Below are 16,162 nucleotides of genomic sequence, written 5' to 3'. Positions count from 1 at the left end.
TTAAAACATTCAAGGCTATGGGACAAGTGCTGGAAAGTGGGATTGGTGTAGATTTAGTGTAGTTTTGTTGGTGCTGATGGGCTGAAGAGCCTCTTCTGTACTGCCTGACTCTATGACTTGATTCAATATCTATCTTCTGAGTCAACATCTTGAAAGAAGAGGTTGAAGAAAATGAAGAGGAGTTCCCTCCTTTCTGAGAAAACATGATCAGGCAATAAACTGCTCTATTACTATCACATAGGAACAGGTGGAGGCCATTCAGCCCATTGAGCCTGTTCCAAGAGATCATGCCTGCTCTGTATTCTAACTCTATCCATATTGGTTCCATAATCTCTTATATTCTTGCCATATGAAAACCGATCAATCCCAGCGTTGACATTTTCAATTGAACCTCAGCTTTTTGGTTGAGAAAGTTCCGGATTTCCCCTACCCGTTGTGTGAAGAAGGGCTTCCTGACATTAATCCTGAACGTCCTGGCTCTAGGTTTGAGGTTATGTCTCTTTGTCCTTGAATATCCCCACCAGAGGAAATAGTACCTCCCTACCTTTGATCACCTTAAACAACTCCAATTTTAATATTCTTTTCATGGGATGTGGTCATCGCTGGATGGCCAGCATTTATTGCCCATCCCTAATTGCCCTTCAGAAGGTGGTGGTGAGCCACCGCCTTAAACCTCCGCAGTCCATCTGGTGTAGGTACACCCACAGTGCTGTTAGAGAGGGAGTTCCAGGATTTTGACCCAGCGACAGTGAAGGAATGGCAATATATTTCCAAGTTCACCGGTGCTCCGCAAGGCTGTGTTCTCAGCCCCCTACTATACTCCTTATACACATTTGACTGTGCGACCAAATTCCCCATCAACTCGATTTTCAAGTTTGCTGATGACACCACCATTGTGGGTCGGATCTCAAACAATGACGAAACAGAGTACAGGAAAGAGATAGAGAATCTGATGAACTGGTGCGATGACAATAACCTCTCCCTCAATGTCAACAAAACGAAGGCGACAGTCATCGACTTCAGGAAGCGTAATGGAGAACATGCCCCTGTCTAGATCAATGGGGACAAAGTAGAAATGGTCGAGAGCGTCAACCTTTTAGGTGTCCAGATCACCAACAACTTGTCCTGGTCCCCCCCATGATTCAAGTGACCCACATTGGAAGCTTTCATCAAACAAATTTTATTTAAGAACACAGTTAGAATATAACAAAAAGTATTAGCATAACCTTTACCAATTTAAATAATTAAACATGACACAGTATAATTCTGAACAGCTAGCTATCTTTATAGTTCCAATGTAAGCAGTTCCCCATAGACATAAATTCCTTTTTCAGAACCATTTACAACTAAAATCAGATAAGCTCACGTGGATGTTAGATTTCCAGTCTTTTTACACCTCTGGACAGAGATCCAGGCAGACACCTGCCTCCTGTCTCTCATTTAACCATCTCCAGAGAAAAGTCCCCCTCCAAACAGCAGAATCTTAGAGAAAGAGACTTATTTCCTGACAGATTCCAGTCTCCAACTCCCGAGAAGGAAAGAAACACAGTGGAAGCGACCTCTCTCTCTGAAGATCCTAAGCAGCAGACTGAGTTCGATTTTGCTATGTAAGCCTAGCTCCACCCAGTCACCTGATTTTTCTGTAAATCAACGTAATCAAATCCTACTCTGCAAAACCCCGGTGGAAAACGAAAATAACAGGATTAGAACAGCATTAGTTCAGATTAAAACAAACATTCTAGCAATTAGGAGCAATTATGCTGCTGCAGTAACGATACAGTGCTGCCGGATGCAGACCCAGTGTTGGAACAGACTGTTATAAGAAAAATCCTTCACAGAAACATGACTCAAATGCATTTCCTAAAGGCACAGTATCGCCACATTCCAGATGGCAGAGGCCATTCTTTTCTTTATTATGCTGAGGGCGGTTACTCGGTCTGTCTGATACTATTAAGCAGTATGAGCCATCTCCTATAGTGGAGGAGAAACCCGAGAGAAGCAGCAAAATGTTTACAGCCCCATTAGATGTGTTTACTTTGCCGTAGAAATCCATTTCTGAAGGGATTGGCAATATTTTTCCCACAGGCTGCGTACGGATCCCTCAACACCGAGAGGGTTGTGAGGGAGTGCCACAGAGACCCTCACATCGCAGAGAGTGCCCGGTCCCATGACGGCAATGCTCTCCAGCCTGAAGCCCGCCCCGCACGGAGTCAGAGGTTGCCAGACGGAGTGTTTGGGTCCACGGCTCAGTCAGTCGGAAGATTTTGGGAGAGGTTCCAGTGCGGAGCTGGCCGGGATCACCCAGCAAACCAAATTTAGCACATGGACACCAGTCATACACAAGACAGCCAATCAGCAGGTGAATTATTGGTTGGCGTCTGTGGCAGCCAATACGATGTTGTCACATTGCCTTTACTCGATTAACGAATGTTTTTAAACGTGGACAAATTGTCTCCTTTGATTTATATTTTAGTCTTTCACTTCATTCTCCTTTGATCCGCTTGTCATTTTCTGGCTTTTGATTATATTTTTCCCAATTTAGAACTGATACTTTCCTGAGCTTTGTTGCGGTTTGATCTTTCAGTTTTGCTTACTTTTCTGACACTTCTACAACACTAAGGTGCATTGTCAGAGGGTCAGTGCTGAGGGAGTGCTGCACTGTCAGAGGGTCAGTGCTGAGGGAGTGCTGCACTGTCAGAGGGTCAGTACTGAGGGAGTGCCGCACTGTCAGAGGGTCAGTACTGAGGGAGTGCCGCACCGTCAGAGGGTCAGTACTGAGGGAGTGCTGCACTGTCAGAGGGTCAGTACTGAGGGAGTGCTGCACTGTCAGAGTGTCAGTGCTGAGGGAGTGCTGCACCGTCAGAGGGTCAGTACTGAGGGAGTGCCGCACTGTCAGAGGGTCAGTACTGAGGGAGTGCCGCACTGTCAGAGGGTCAGTACTGAGGGAGTGCCGCACCGTCAGAGGGTCAGTACTGAGGGAGTGCTGCACTGTCAGAGGGTCAGTACTGAGGGAGTGCTGCACTGTCAGAGTGTCAGTGCTGAGGGAGTGCTGCACTGTCAGAGGGTCAGTACTGAGGGAGTGCTGCACTGTCAGAGGGTCAGTGCTGAGGGAGTGCTGCACTGTCAGAGGGTCAGTACTGAGGGAGTGCCGCACTGTCAGAGTGTCAGTACTGAGGGAGTGCCGCACTGTCGGAGGGTCAGTACTGAGGGAGTGCTGCACTGTCAGAGGGTCAGTGCTGAGGGAGTGCTGCACTGTCAGAGGGTCAGTACTGAGGGAGTGCCGCACTGTCAGAGGGTCAGTGCTGAGGGAGTGCTGCACTGTCAGAGGGTCAGTACTGAGGGAGTGCCGCACTGTCAGAGTGTCAGTACTGAGGGAGTGCCGCACTGTGGGAGGGTCAGTACTGAGGGAGTGCTGCATTGTCAGAGGGACAGTACTGAGGGAGTGCTGCACTGTTGCAGGGTAGGTACTGAGGGAGTGCTGCACTGCAACAGGGTAGGTACTGAGGGAGTGCTGCACTGTTGCAGGGTAGGTACTCTGGGAGTGCTGCACTGCTGCAGGGTAGGTACTGAGGGAGTGCTGCACTGCTGCAGGGTAGGTACTGAGGGAGTGCTGCACTGTTGCAGGGTAGGTACTGAGGGAGTGCTGCACTGTTGCAGGGTAGGTACTGAGGGAAGGCTGCACTGTTGCAGGGTAGGTACTGAGGGAGTGCTGCACTGCTGCAGGGTAGGTACTGAGGGAGTGCTGCACTGTTGCAGGGTTGGTACTCTGGGAGTGCTGCATTGCTGCAGGGTTGGTACTGAGGGAGTGCTGCACTGTTGCAGGGTAGGTACAGGGGGGATGCTGCACTGTTGCAGGGTAGGTACTCTGGGAGTGCTGCACTGCTGCAGGGTAGGTACTGAGGGAGTGCTGCACTGTTGCAGGGTAGGTACTGAGGGAGTGCTGCACTGTTGCAGGGTAGGTACTGAGGGAGTGCTGCACTGCAACAGGGTAGGTACTGAGGGAGTGTTGCACTGTTGCAGGGTAGGTACTGAGGGAGTGCTGCACTGTTGCAGGGTAGGTACTGAGGGAGTGCTGCATTGTTGCAGGGTAGGTACCGAGGGAGTGCTGCACTGTTGCAGGGTAGGTACTGAGGGAGTGCTGCACTGTTGCAGGGTAGGTACTGAGGGAGTGCTGCATTGTTGCAGGGTAGGTACCGAGGGAGTGCTGCACTGTTGCAGGGTAGGTACTGAGGGAGTGCTGCATTGTTGCAGGGTTGGTACTGAGGGAGTGCTGCACTGCTGCAGGGTAGGTACTGAGGGAGTGCTGCATTGTTGCAGGGTTGGTACTGAGGGAGTGCTGCACTGTTGCAGGGTAGGTACTGAGGGAGTGCTGCATTGTTGCAGGGTAGGTACCGAGGGAGTGCTGCACTGTTGCAGGGTAGGTACTGAGGGAGTGCTGCACTGTTGCAGGGTAGGTACTGAGGGAGTGCTGCATTGTTGCAGGGTAGGTACCGAGGGAGTGCTGCACTGTTGCAGGGTAGGTACTGAGGGAGTGCTGCATTGTTGCAGGGTAGGTACCGAGGGAGTGCTGCACTGTTGCAGGGATGGTACTGAGGGAATGCTGCACTGTTGCAGGGTTGGTACTGAGGGAATGCTGCACTGCTGCAGGGTTGGTACCGAGGGAGTGCTGCACTGTTGCAGGGTTGGTACTGAGGGAGTGCTGCACTGTTGCAGGGTTGGTACTGAGGGAGTGCGGCACTGCTGCAGGGATGGTACTGAGGGAATGCTGCACTGTTGCAGGGTAGGTACTGAGGGAGTGCTGCACTGCTGCAGGGATGGTACTGAGGGAGTGCGGCACTGCTGCAGGGATGGTACTGAGGGAATGCTGCACTGTTGCAGGGTAGGTACTGAGGGAGTGCGGCACTGCTGCAGGGATGGTACTGAGGGAGTGCTGCACTGTTGCAGGGTAGGTACTGAGGGAGTGCTGCATTGTTGCAGGGTTGGTACTGAGGGAGTGCTGCACTGTTGCAGGGATGGTACTGAGGGAGTGCTGCACTGTTGCTGGTTTGGTACTGAGGGAGTGCGGCACTGTTGCAGGGATGGTACTGAGGGGGTGCTGCACTGTTGCAGATTTGGTACTGAGGGGGTGCTGCACTGTTGGAGGTATTTTATTCCAGATTAGATGTTAAAAAGGAGCCCCAATGAAGTTTCATATCAGAGTGAAAGGGAGTTCGGTTGGTTTAGGGTTGGTGGAGGGATGGGAGAAATGAGAAGGAGATGGTGGGAGTAGTTATAGAAGTTTACAGCATGGAAACAGGCCCTTCGGCCCAACTTGTCCATGACACTCTTTTTTTAAAAACTCCTAAACTAATCCCAATTGCCCGCATTTGGCCCATATCCCTCTATACCCATCTTATCCATGTAACTATCTAAATGCTTTTTAAAAGATAAAATTATACCCGCTTCTACTACTACCTCTGGCAGCTTGGTCCAGACACTCACCACCCTCTGTGTGAAAAAATTTCCCCTCTGGACCCTTTTGTATCTCTCCCCTCTTACCTTAAACCTATACCCTCTAGTTTTAGACCCCCTACCTTTGGGAAAAGATATTGACTATCTCGCTGATCTGTGCCCCTCATTATTTTATAGACCTCTATAAGATCACCCCTCAGCCTCCTACACCCCAGAGAAAAACGTCCCAGTCTATCCAGCCTCTCCTCATAACTCAAACCATCAAGTCCCAGTAGCATCCGAGTAAATCTCTTTTGCACTCTTCCTAGTTTAATAATATCCTTTCTATAATAGGGTGACCAGAACTGCACACAGTATTCCAAGTGTGGCCTTACCAATGTCTTGTACAACTTCAACAAGACGTCCCAACTCCTGTATTCAATGTTCTAGTAGTTGGATATGAAATTTAAATTCAATGTGTTTGAAGAGCTGGGAACTAATGTAGGTGAGTGAAGACAGACATGACTGGTGAACGGGACTTAGTGTGTGTTAGGAGAGGAGCAGCAGATATTTAACAGCGAGCGAGAGGGTGGAATCTATCACTACTGTAGCAGCCAGCATCTCACTATGCTGCTGAAATATATGCTGAGGGTGATGAGGGATGGGATATTTGAGTTGATTTAATTTATTATTGTCACACGTATTGGGATACAAGGCTTGTTTCTATACAAAGCATACCATTCATAGAATACATAGGGGAGAAGGGAAGGAGAGAGTGCAGAATGCAGTGTTACAATCATAGCTAGGGTGTAGAGAAAGATCAACTTAATATATATTAAATTCATTCAAAAGTCTGACAGCAGCAGGGAAGAAGCTGTTCTTGAGTCGGTTGGTACGTGACCTCAGACTTTTGTATCTTTTTCTCGATGGAAGAAGGTGGAAGAGAGAATGTCCGGGGTGCGTGGGGTCCTTGATTATGCTGGCTGCTTTTCCCGAGGCAGCGGGAAGTGTAGACAGAGTCAATGGATGGGAGGCTGGTTGGAGTGATGGACTGGGCTTCACTCACAACCCTTTGTAGTTTATTGCGGTCTTGGGCAGAGCAGGAGCCATACCAAGCTGTGATACAACCAGAAAGAATGCTTTCTATGGTGCATCTGTAAAAGTTGGTGAGAGTTGTGACAGACATGCCAAATTTCCTTAGCCTCCTGAGAATGTAGATGTTGGTGGGGCTTCCTCAACCATAGTGTCAGTGTGGAGGGACCAGGACAGGTTGCTGGTGATCTGGACACCTAGAAATGTGAAGCTCTCGACCAATTCCATTTCATCCCCCGCCTTGATGCTGCATCTTAATTCTGAGCAGAGAGGATGGGCTGGAGCAACTTGTTACTGAGAATAACACAGGCTGGTGAAGTGACTCAGTGCACTTTGATTGAATGATCTTTTACTGTTTGTAAAAAGTTGTAACGTGCAAAGATTTTTGGAGCTGGCTGTCAAGAGTGGCCCTAATTAATGGTTAACTCAAATGGTGTACTTGTATTTTGGAACAAGGGCTCCTCCTGTAGGTCTGACATGGGCATGATATTCATGGACGTGCTGGTTAGGTGCATTGGCCGTGCTAAATTCTCTCTCAGTGTACCCGAACAGGCGCTGGAGTGTGGCGACTCCGGGATTTTCATGTAATGGGTCTGACAACCCATTACACCCCTGTGCTGTGAGCTCCCTCTGCTGGTGCCACCACTCACTACATCACTGAACGCAGAATGCTGGAAACTTGCCAGTAACACAGTGAATAATTCTCCTCTTGCAGCTCTTTGATGAGAGGGTGACTCTTGTAAGTCACTGGTTTGACCTGTGGACCGATAAGCAGAGGAAACAGTTTCTGCGCAGTGTCCTGACACGTTGCAGTAAATCACAACTCAAGTAAGTGTAAGCAAAAACACCAAGTCAAAGCTGACAGCTTAACAGTAACACGAGTGTCACAGCAGAAATGTTTGTTTAAATTACACCTGTTCTGGATATTTTGCTCCTGTTGTTTGTTTATTTCTCTGCTTACCTTCACATGAACCCCTGAACCGGGGGTTGTTGGAGGGGATGTGGAGCCAAGTTAAAGGTTTATTGTTGCCTCTGGTTAATTCCTTTCCTTCGGTCCAAACACATCTGCGATTGGCAAAGACGTCCCAACAGAACACATGGAATGAAAGAGAGAGAGAGAATGTCATGTAGCCCATACAACCCGGTCCACCTGCAGACCATGCATGGCACGGTGGCACAATGGTTAGCACTGCTGTCTCACAGCGCCAGGGACCCGGGTTCGATTCCCAGCTTGGGTCACTGTCTGTGTGGAGTTTGCACATTCTCCCCGTGTCTGCGTGGGTTTCCTCCGGGTGCTCCGGTTTCCCCCCACAGTCTGAAAGACGTGCTGGTTAGGTGCATTGGCCGTGCTAAATTCTCTCTCAGTGTACCCGAACAGGCGCTGGAGTGTGGCGACTCAGGGATTTTCACGGTAACTTCATTGCAGTGTTAATGTAAGCCTTACTTGTGACACTAATAAATAAACTTTAAACTTAAATTTAAGATGTGCAGGTTAGGTGGATTGGCCATGATAAATTGCCCCTTCGTGTCAGAGGAATTAGCAGGGTAAATACGTGGGGTTATGGGGATAGGACCTGGGTGGGATTGTTGTTGGTGCAGACTCGATGGGCTGAATGACCTCTTTCTGCATTGTATCATAGAAATCATAGAAACCCTACAGTGCAGAAGGAGGCCATTCGGCCCATCGAGTCTGCACCGACCACAATCCCGCCCAGGCCCTACCCCCACATATTTTACCCGCTAATCCCTCTAACCTACACATCCCAGGACTCTAAGGGGCAATTTTCTAACCTGGCCAATCAACCTAACCCGCACATCTTTGGACTGTGGGAGGAAACCGGAGCACCCGGAGGAAACCCACGCAGACACGAGGAGAATGTGCAAACTCCACACAGACAGTGACCCGAGCCGGGAATCGAACCCGGGACCCTGGAGCTGTGAAGCAGCAGTGCTAACCACTGTGCTACCGTGCCGCCCTATGATTCTATGATTCTAATCTATATACAACCTGCTTGATCATGGAGTCTAATTCTTAGTCTTGAGGTACAATTAGTCGAAGCAGATAAAGAACACACTTACATCTCCTTCCATAGTCCATCCTGACTTGAATAAGTCTCCAGACTGAATCCGGAGGCTGTAGTTTGAGGGGGACCAGTCCACATCCAGCATGGCTGAACAGGACACTTGTCCGCTCTCACTGCCTGCCGTAAGCACATTGGAGGGATTTACAGATCAATAAGCAAGCTGCGTGATCACATCATAAACTCACCTTCTGCCACCATTAAGACCTGGAGGAGAACTGGAAGCTGGAGCGTCTGGGCCAGAGACAGGGACATTACCCACTGCACCACAAGACCACCCACTATGGTCACTAAGAATCTACTAAGAGAAATAACCCACAGAGATATTCAATAGAATCTCCAGCCTCTTCATGTTGCGCGTAACCATTCTCCCTGAGAGGTATTTGAGAAGCATTGTCCATAATACCAGCTCCACACATCAATCAGACTGAGGGATGATCTAACTGAAGGGTTTAAAATAATCAAAGGCTATTTTAGAATATAAACTGCTATGGATCAGGTCAGAAACGCCAAAATGTTTTATGAAGCCCGCCTGAACCACAAGTTTTGCATCTTGAATTTGGCTAGGATAAGCATGAGATGTTTCACTTCAGGTGTGATTCAAGTGACCCACCAGGGAACTTTTATCAAACAAAGTTTATTTAAGAATATAGTTAACATGTATAGTAAGAAAATCAGCAAGAACTTTTATCAATTATCAATTTATCAAATATCAAAACAACCATTGTAATGTATAACCCTTAGCCAATATATATCAAATGTTCCAACCAAAACCCACATCCAATAAACAAAACCCTTTAAAAAGATTTATCAATGTGCAGGCTAAAGCTCCCTTGATACTGGAATCCAGTTCCCTGGGTTGAATGCGGATTTCAAATGATCTTGAAAACTCAGAGCAGCTTATAGTTATCAGTTCTGCAAAACCCCCAAAACACAGATTGTTTACTGCAGGATGGCAAACAAGCTGTGCTTTCAGTGAACTGGTAAAACTTTCAAACTAGAAACAGAGAGAGAGACTTCTTTCAGCTTCTAACACTGCAGCCAAAATCAAACTAAAAACAACCCTTTGTCACCTGACCAGCGCACCGTTTCTTTTCTCCCCTCACCAATGACATCACCTAAGGCTGTGAGCATGATTTTTTTTAAAAACTTTTTAAAAGAGAGACTAATTATTTCCTCGGCTGGGGGTGGGGGGGGGGGAGAACGCAGTGGGGGAGGGGGGGAGGTGGTGGGGGGGGGGGGGATGGGGGGGGGACGACGTGAGGGGGAGGTGGTGGGGGGAGTGCGGGTCCAGAACATTATTTTAAAAATTCCAGCCAAGCTGTTCAGGGCTGATGTCGGGAACATTTCTTCTCACAAAGGGCAGTGGAGATTGAACATTCCCAAGGATTTGGACGGTGAGGATGAATTGGAGTTTAGCCGGAAATTGACAGGAATTGGGGGGCGGGGCGGGGTGTGGGGGGAAGGATAGGGAATCAGGACAACTCAGTGGAGTTAAAACACAGATCAACCGTGAGCTATTGAAGTGTCAGGACAGGTTTGAGGGGCTGAATAGCCTCCCCCGGTTCCTGGTGTTACTGCATTAATGCTATATTACCGTTTCTCTCTGTTGAGTGGTAATGGGGGTTTGTGTCCTCCCAGGTTTATCCAGGATTGGTTCAGTGAGACTATCCCGAAAACCAGTCTAGATTTCACCACCGTCCTGCCACGATTCCTGTCGCTCTACATCTTCTCGTTCCTGAATCCCAGAGAGTTGTGCTCCGTATCGCAAGTCGGTTGGCACTGGAAGTTCCTGACCGAACAGGTCAGCTATTCCACTCTGATACTTTCAGAATGACCGCGCTCCCGGAAACTCTGCTGCTCATTTGTAAATGATCGTTAGTTAACACAGGAGATTCCACCCTCCCGTTATCAGTGACCACACACTGGAGCCTGTGGTGAAGGGTCACCAAGTCCCAAATAGGAACCAAACTCTCCTGACCATCTTAATAATGCGATATCTGTCAGTTTTGTTGAAATTATTCTGAGAAAGGAATCTCAGAATAATGAGTAGCACTGCTGCCTCACAGCGCCAGAGACCCGGGTTCAATTCCGACCTCAGGTCACTGTCTGTGTGGAGTTTGCACATTCTCCCCGTGTCTGCATGGGTTTCCTCCGGGTGCACCGGTTTCCTCCCACAATCCAAAGCTGTGCAGGTTAGGTTGATTGGCTATGCTAAATTGCCTCTTAGTGTCAGGGGGATTAACAGGGTAAATAGGTGAGGTTACGGGATTAGGGCCTGGGTGGGATTGTGGTCGGTGCAGACTTGATGGGCCGAATGGCCTCCTTCTGCACTGTAGGATTCTATGAATAATATTGGAAATGGTAGTCGGGAAATACAGTCCATTATCTTTGCTCCAAAATTTCATGGGCAGGTGATGTCCAAGTGGAATTATTGCCAGACTATTAATCCAGAAACTCAGCTAATGTTCTGGGGGACCCGGGTTCGCAGGTCCCAGCTGATGGTGGAATTTGAATTCAATAAAACATATCTGGAATTAAGAATCTACTGATGACCATGAAACCATTGTCGATTGTCAGAAAAACCCATCTGGTTCACTAATGTCCTTTAGGGAAGGAAATCTGCCGTCCTTACCTGGTCTGGCCTACATGTGACTCCAGAGCCACAGCAATGTGGTTGACTCTCAACTGCCCTCAGGCAACTAGGGATGGGCAATAAATGCTGGCCAGCCAGCAACGTCCACGTCCCACGAATGAATAAAAAAAACCCAGTGCCAATCCAGAGTAACTGCACCATCCCAAAGCTCTTTGATGCCACAGAGGGGGAGGGGGGGGGGAGGAGTGGGTGGGAAATGGAGTCAAGCTAATGGTAGTCTCCATCCCACAGTGAAAGGTGACTAGAAGGAGGGAGAATGGAAGACAATGTGGTTGGAGAGAGAGGTCCAATTTTCTCTGCCAATGACCCTGTCCCCTCCACTGATGTTGAGGGATCACAGATTCTCCCGATAGATTTAAACACTGTCAACAAACACAAGAATTAGGAGCAGGAGTAGACCATTCAGCCCATCAAAGGGCAGTTCTTTCACACAGAGGGTGGTGAGTGTCTGGAACAAGCTGCCAGAGGCAGTAGTAGAGGCAGGAACAATTTTGTCTTCTAAAAAGCGTTTAGACAGTTACATGGGTAAGATGGGTATAGAGGGATATGGGCCAAATGTGGGCAATTGGGACTAGCTTAGTGGTTAAAAAAAAGGGGCAGCCTGGGTAAGTTGGGCCGAAGGGCCTGTTTCCATGCTGTAAACCTCTATCACTCTATGACTTTATCTCATTGTGTTTTGACAGGACTGCCTTTGGATGCCCAAGTGTGTGAGGCGCGGCTGGTTCCTGCCCTACACGCCCCCAGATCATGAATATGGTGCATGGAAACGCCATTACGTGGCTTGTGCCTGTAGCCTGGACTACCTCACACCCACAGAGACTGCCACAATCTACGGAGTGCTTGAAGAACCCAAGGAGATCGCAGAGGACAGGGAGGAGGGATGGAACGAGAGGTTTCTGAGGAGACTGATCCAGGACAAACTGGCTCAACAGAAGAGTGAGTACAACTGAGGCATTGCGTTGCTTTCCTTCTCAGTTGGTGCCTCTGATCTTCTCCCTTCCCCTCCATAAGGAATTGTGTTGGAGTTCCGTCTCTCCTGTACCTCACTCTGTTCGAGCCAAGGCAGTGAGGAGGCCAGGAGGGTCTCATCTGCTAAATTGGACCAGCCACGTGCTATACACCTCTCTCAATAGTAAACTGTTGCTTGTCCAGGAGATCTGCTGTCATGGAATGTCACACTCATCTACCTTGCACCATCCTCACACATCCACTGTAGCTCATCTGCAAACACTCTGCGACTTCTTTCACCCATCCTCGCTGAGGTCGGCCCCTCTTCCTGCCGTCCTACACTTTCACCTCGAGAATCATAGAATCCCTACAATTCAGAAAGAGGTCATTCAGCCCATTGCGCCTCCACTGACAACAATCCCACCCAGAGCCTATCCCCATAACCACCCTGTTAATCCCCCTGACACTAGCATGGCCAATCAACCTAACCTGCACGTCTTTGAATTGTAGAAGGAAACCGGAGCACCCGGAAGAAACCCATGCAGACACGGGGAGAACGTGCAGACTCTGCACAGACAGTGACCTGAGGCTGGAATTGAACCAGGGTCCCTGGAAGTGTGAGGCAGCAGTGCTAACCACTGTGCCACCGTGCTGCCCAAGGGAAGATACAGAGAAGAGATCTCTGTAACGTTGTCACTTTTTGAGAGTTCTTTTTGCTCTTGCGATTTCCAGCGCTTCTTCATCTGGTCTGAATCTGGAATTTTTAACATCTGTCTGAGCTTTTGCATTTCAAGGGCCTCTCTTTACTTCCACAGATCTTTATTAGTTGAAAGCTGGAAATAAAGGTGGATAGATCTGTACAAAAAGCGATGGCAGGCTGATCCAATAACCTCAATTTTACAAAACGGCCCAAAGTCAAAATTAGACCCATGTGTGCTGCCAAGCTATTTGACCACCGTAGCCATCGCAGACAAGGCTGACTCCTCCCTCAGCTGACACGGTGGCACAGTGGTTAGCACTGCTGCTTCACAGCGCCAGGGACCTGGGTTCGATTCCCGGCTTGGGTCAATGTCTATGCAGAGTTTGCACGTTCTCCCCGTGTCTGCATGGGTTTCCTCCGGGAGCTCCGGTTTCCTCCCACATTCTGAAAGACATGTGGGTTAGGTACATTGACCTGAACAGGTGCAGGACTGTGGCGACTAGGGGAATTTCACAGTAACTTCATTGCAGTGTTAATGTAAGCCTTAATTGTGACTAATAAATAATAAATGAACGTGGATTTCCAGTGTGGGTTCAGTGGGTAGCCATTTGTACTCAGTTGTTAACAATTCAGGACAAGTATTTGATTTGATTTATTATTGTCACGTGTATTAACATACAGTGAAAAGTATTGTTTCTTGTGCGCTATACAGACATAACATACCGTTCATAGAGAAGGAAAGGAAAGATTGAAGAATGTAGTGTTACAGTCATAGCTAGGGTGTGGAGAAAGATCAACTTAATGCAAGGTAGGTCCATTCAAAAGTCTGACAGCAGCAGGGAAGAAGCTGTCCTTGAGTCGGTTGGTACGTGACCTCAGACTTTTGTATCTTTTTCCCGATGGAAGAAGGTGGAGGAGAGAATGTCCGGGGTGCGTGGGGTCCTTAATTTTGCTGGCTGCTTTGCCGGGGCCCAGCAGGAAGTGTAGACAGAATCAATGGATGGGAGGCTGGTTTGAGTGATGGATTGGGATGTACTCCCAATCCATCCCATAATGTCCTTTAGGGAAGGAAATCTGCCGTCCTTATCCGGTCTGGCCTACATGTGACTCCTGATCAATGGTGGGCAACCTGCCACATGCGGCCTATTTGGGTCCTGAGTGCGGCCCATGACACATTTTGTTGACCTTTGACCATGTGCAGAGTTGCCACATTCCACTGATTTCCATCCGCGCAGTTATTTTCCTACCAGTGTGACTGAAGCGATTCGCATGTAAAACCAGGACAAGTGAAGTGAGGTGCGTGCTGATTGCTCACAACATCGACTGTGAGAGCTGAGCGTTCCCTCTGTGTCCAAAGTGTCAATATATCTTGTGTTTTTAACCACTTGAAGTTGACGGTAGTGCGATGAACATATAAATAATTAAACTTTAAAAAAACCCAAATTATGAAATATTAGGCATGTATTAAATGTGTTTAAGCTTATTCATGGTTAGTGAACAAGGCTGATTTCGATCTTGTGGCCCGCTGAGATGAAGGAGGGTCACTCATGCGGCCCACTCACTGGCCTCGATTGTCCATCATTGCTCCAGATCCACAGCAACATGGTTGACGATTAACTGCCCTCTGAACTGGCCGAGTAAGTGACTCAGTTCAGGGGCAATTAGGGATGGGCACCAAACGCTAGCCTTGCCAGCCATGCCCACATCCCAGGAAAGATTTGGAAAGATTGTTTCTGTGAAGTGCCTGGGGATGTTTTAGCATGTTGGAGGTGCTATGTCAATGCATTTGTTGTTGTTGTTGTTGTTGCAGCACTTGGTAACTCTCTGCTTCTTCCCCGTGAATGTTTCAGAGGAATTACTGAGGTCACGACCCCCTTGGCTGAGTGGGAAAGGGAATCCTGCACAGCGTGATCCGAGACATCGCATCAACGCATCGCAGACAAGCCTGGAGGGCCCCGGTCTGAGCACCACTTTACTGCAGCTGATGGTAACACCACAAACCATTCCACAATTCAGACTGAGTGTGGCTGGCGCACTCGTAAAATCTTCATCATCTACTCATGTGTCATTGTCGAGCTTACAGCAAGGTTCCCCTGTGTTGATTTACTCCAGGGTAAAAAACTCCAGACAAATGTGGCCCTTTCCCAGCTCCTGAGGGAAGAGATCAAATCCTCGGCTGTGTGGAAGCTAGAGAAACAGCGGGTGCTGCGATCGCTCGGAGAGTTACACTCCAGGTCAGTAACAGGGCACTCAAGAGATCGACTGGCTCTGTGGGCTTTCCCCGGAATCCTATAGGTTGGGCTGCACCTCACCGACTCCCGTTACCATTAGAATCCCATAGAATCCTTGCAGAAGAAGGCCATTCGACCCATCGAGTCTGCACCAACCACAATCCCATCCAGGCCCTATTCCCGTAACCCCATGCATTTACCCTTGCTAATCCCCCTGACGCTAGGGGCAATTTATGAGGGCCAATCAACCTAACCCGCACATCTTTGGACTGTGGGAGGAAACCGGCGCACCCGGAGGAAACCTACGCAGCAGTGCTAGCCACTGTGCCACCGTGTCGCCCTCAGGTTGTCTGTGTTTAAAGTTTAAAGTTTATTTTATTAGTGTCACAGGTAGGCTTACATTAACACAGCAATGAAGTTACTGTGAAAATCCCCCTAGTCGCCACACTCCGGCGCCTGTTCGGGTACACTGAGGGAGAATTTAGCATGGCCAATGCACCTAACCAGCACGTCTTTTGGACTGTGGGAGGAAACCGGAGCACCCGGAGGAAACCCACACAGACATGGGGAGAACGTGCAAACTCCACACAGACCCAAGCCGGGAATCGAACCTGGGTCCCTGGCGCTGTGAGGCAGCAGTGCTAACCACTGTGCCACCGTGAGTGCATGTGCGTGTGTGCATGTGCGTGTTCCCATGTTCCCTCTATGTGACTGCGCTGCCTGAGCGTGTGGTGGAGGCAGGTTCGATCTAAAGGGAATTGGATGATTACAGAGTCATAGGAAAAAGATAAGAGAATGGAATTAGATGAGTTGTTCTTGTGGAGAGCCAGCACGGACATGACAGACCGAATGGCCTCCTTCTGTACGGTAACCATTCTATGAGTCTATAATTCCTGCTTTTTCATTTGAATATACATAGGAACGCGTAAATTAGGAGCAGAAGTGCCTTCCAACCTCTGAGTGACAACATCATAGAGGAAGAGGTGACAATGAGGATGAGGTCAGAGGGTAAACTCACCCAGGA

General features: G+C 48.6%; 1 protein-coding gene across 1 annotated transcript in view; it reads left to right on the top strand.

The window, feature by feature from the left end:
• The first annotated feature begins 2,167 nt into the window (after window positions 1-2,167).
• ect2l (epithelial cell transforming 2 like) overlaps window positions 2,168-16,162 on the top strand; it is a 53,465-nt gene continuing 39,470 nt past the window's right edge. Inside the window, exons 1-6 of the mRNA XM_078230637.1 lie at window positions 2,168-2,359; window positions 7,238-7,350; window positions 10,245-10,407; window positions 11,943-12,195; window positions 14,758-14,894; window positions 15,020-15,141. Of these exons, the coding sequence (XP_078086763.1) occupies window positions 2,168-2,359; window positions 7,238-7,350; window positions 10,245-10,407; window positions 11,943-12,195; window positions 14,758-14,894; window positions 15,020-15,141 (980 nt within the window). The remainder of the gene's footprint in view (window positions 2,360-7,237; window positions 7,351-10,244; window positions 10,408-11,942; window positions 12,196-14,757; window positions 14,895-15,019; window positions 15,142-16,162) is intronic.

Source organism: Mustelus asterias, chromosome 15 (genome assembly GCF_964213995.1).
Source record: "Mustelus asterias chromosome 15, sMusAst1.hap1.1, whole genome shotgun sequence".
NCBI classification, from domain to species: Eukaryota; Metazoa; Chordata; class Chondrichthyes; order Carcharhiniformes; family Triakidae; genus Mustelus; species Mustelus asterias.
This window is presented reverse-complemented; position numbering and strand designations above follow the sequence as displayed.